This window comes from Engraulis encrasicolus, chromosome 15 (assembly GCF_034702125.1).
Source record: "Engraulis encrasicolus isolate BLACKSEA-1 chromosome 15, IST_EnEncr_1.0, whole genome shotgun sequence".
NCBI lineage: Eukaryota > Metazoa > Chordata > Actinopteri > Clupeiformes > Engraulidae > Engraulis > Engraulis encrasicolus.
In genome coordinates this window covers 52,759,830-52,762,329 of record NC_085871.1, presented here as the reverse complement: position 1 = coordinate 52,762,329, position 2,500 = coordinate 52,759,830, and the positions used below count along the sequence as shown (strand labels likewise).

General features: G+C 46.4%; 1 protein-coding gene across 3 annotated transcripts in view; it reads right to left on the bottom strand.

Annotated features, from left to right (window-relative positions):
* The window catches only part of pah (phenylalanine hydroxylase), a 62,479-nt gene that overhangs the window by 9,358 nt on the left and 50,621 nt on the right, over positions 1–2,500 (bottom strand). For all 3 annotated transcript variants that reach the window (XM_063217626.1, XM_063217624.1, XM_063217625.1), the window contains 2 exons: positions 1,548–1,604; positions 269–364 (listed from right to left, as the gene is read on the bottom strand). In XM_063217626.1, the coding sequence (XP_063073696.1) occupies positions 269–364; positions 1,548–1,604 (153 nt within the window). The remainder of the gene's footprint in view (positions 1–268; positions 365–1,547; positions 1,605–2,500) is intronic.

Genomic DNA, 2,500 nt, shown 5'->3' with positions numbered 1-2,500 from the left:
AATAGAGGCTTCCAGAAATTGCATTGTATTCTGAAAATATGAATGTTCACACCTACATGCAGACACTTTGACACACACTCACACACACACACACACACACACACACACACACACACACACACACACACATACATGTACGCACACATGCATGGACCCACGCACTTGCTCATGCATGCAAGCGCGCACGTACACACACACACACACACACACACACACACACACGCACGCACGCACGCACGCGCGCACACACACACACACACACACCTACCTGTAGTTCTCCAAATGATGAGAGAAGTCCCGCTCCGTATGCCTTGATGTCTGATCCCTGCTTACACAGGCCAAACTCCACAGTGAACCAGTACACCTGCGGGATAGACAAAACATTATTATTATTATTATTATTATTATTATTATTATTATTATTATCATTATTATTATTATTAATGAACCAGTACACCTGCAAGATAGAAACACTATTATTACTATTATTGATATTATTATTATTATTATTACTACTATCATTAAAAGGACAAACTCTTGTGCAATTATGTGCAGTTAAAGTTTATGTTTCGTTATGATATTGCATTACTTGGCTGACACTTCTATCCAAAGCGACAGCCATGGAGTGAGGTGTGGAGTGGAAGGGTGGGATTCCAACCTCTAAAGCAGAGTCCTGCACGGGTCCATTTTTTCATATCCGGACCCACCCATGCCCGTGCAGTGCATTGCCCACCCACCCGTAAACCCGTGGTAATTTCAAAGTTAAATCCGTACCCACCCGGACCCGTTAATATTCTACCCGTTACCCACCCGTGCCCGTGAAAAAATACTTCAAATCAAAAGTAGGCATGACGTGACTGATTTCATAACGGCTGCGGTGATATAAAAAATAGGTAAAATAGATAGATAAATCTAAATTAGGGATGTGCATTTGATTGATGGACTCCCACCGTCATCCCTTGAAAACATGTAGCCTAAATTCCGCCGACGTATCATAAAGAGTTCAATACTTATTTACACAGGCCTTCCATCTACAGCACCGGCAGGGGGGAGCAATAGCTAGAAAATGCTGTCGAGTGTAGTAGGCTACACCTCTGAACGTCCAGCAGCACGTTCAGGAAGAGGGAGTCTGTGCGTCCGTGACGAGAAATATTTCTCACTCCCTTCCCCGACCCGGTGCAGGACTCTGCTCTAAAGCTCCATCTACTTCCCCACTGGGAAACGGCTGATATACAGTGATTGACATATGTCTTGTTTTTATAATACGATTTTGTAAGTGATGGGGTTCTGTAAGAGCATTCCTGTGATATTGGGTGTGTGTGTGTGTGTGTGTGTGTGTGTGTGTGTGTGTGTGTGTGTGTGTGTGTGTGTGTGTGTGTGTGTGTGTGTGTGTGTGTGTGTGTGTGTGTGTGGGTGCATTCCTGATTATGCGAGACATCAGATGTTAGTTGTGTGTGTATGTGTGTGTGTGTGTGTGTGTGTGTGTGTGTGTGTGTGTGTGTGTGTGTGTGTGTGTGTGTGCATTCCTGTGATGTTGGGTAACTCACCGTGGCTAACTTCTCAATGAAGTCGTCTGGAGCCCCCAGGGAGGCCAAGCCAATTTCCTGCACACACACACACACACACACACAAACACACACAATCAGACACACACACACACACACACTCACGCACACACTCACACACACACACACACACACACACACACACACACACACACACACACACACACACACACTCTCTCTCACACACACACACACCACACACACACACACACACACACACACACACACACACACACACACACACACACACACTCACACACACACACACACACACACACACACACACACACACACACACACACACACACAGAGAGACAACATCATAACACTGAAATACAGTAGAGGAAATAGAACAGACATTCGCGGACAGTAAAACAATGTTGAAATATGCAGTCTACACCAATATAAACTCTGACAGCACATTGAGAGTAAATAGAATCTATTTACTCTCAATGTGACAGCACAAAAATAAGCACAAATATCATGTTGAAATATTGCCCTCTAGACCAATATAAACACGGGAATATGAAATATCAAACCCAGCTCTATTACTGGATATTATTACCCCCAGCAGCAGTGTCTTATTGCCCCCAGCAGTGTCCTATTGCCCCCAGCAGGGTCCTATTGCCCCCAGCAGTGTCCTATTGCCCCCAGCAGTGTCCTATTGCCCCCAGCAGCAAGGTCTTATTGCCCCCAGCTCTATTACTGGATATTATTACCCCCAGGCAGCAGTGTCCTATTGCCCCCAGCAGGGTCCTATTGCCCCCAGCAGGGTCCTATTGCCCCCAGCAGGGTCCTATTGCCCCCAGCAGGGTCCTATTGCCCCCAGCAGAGTCCTATTGCCCCCAGCAGTGTCCTATTGCCCCCAGCAGCAGGGTCCTATTGCCCCCAGCAGTGTCCTATTGCCCCCAGCAGCAAGGTCTTATTGCCCCCAG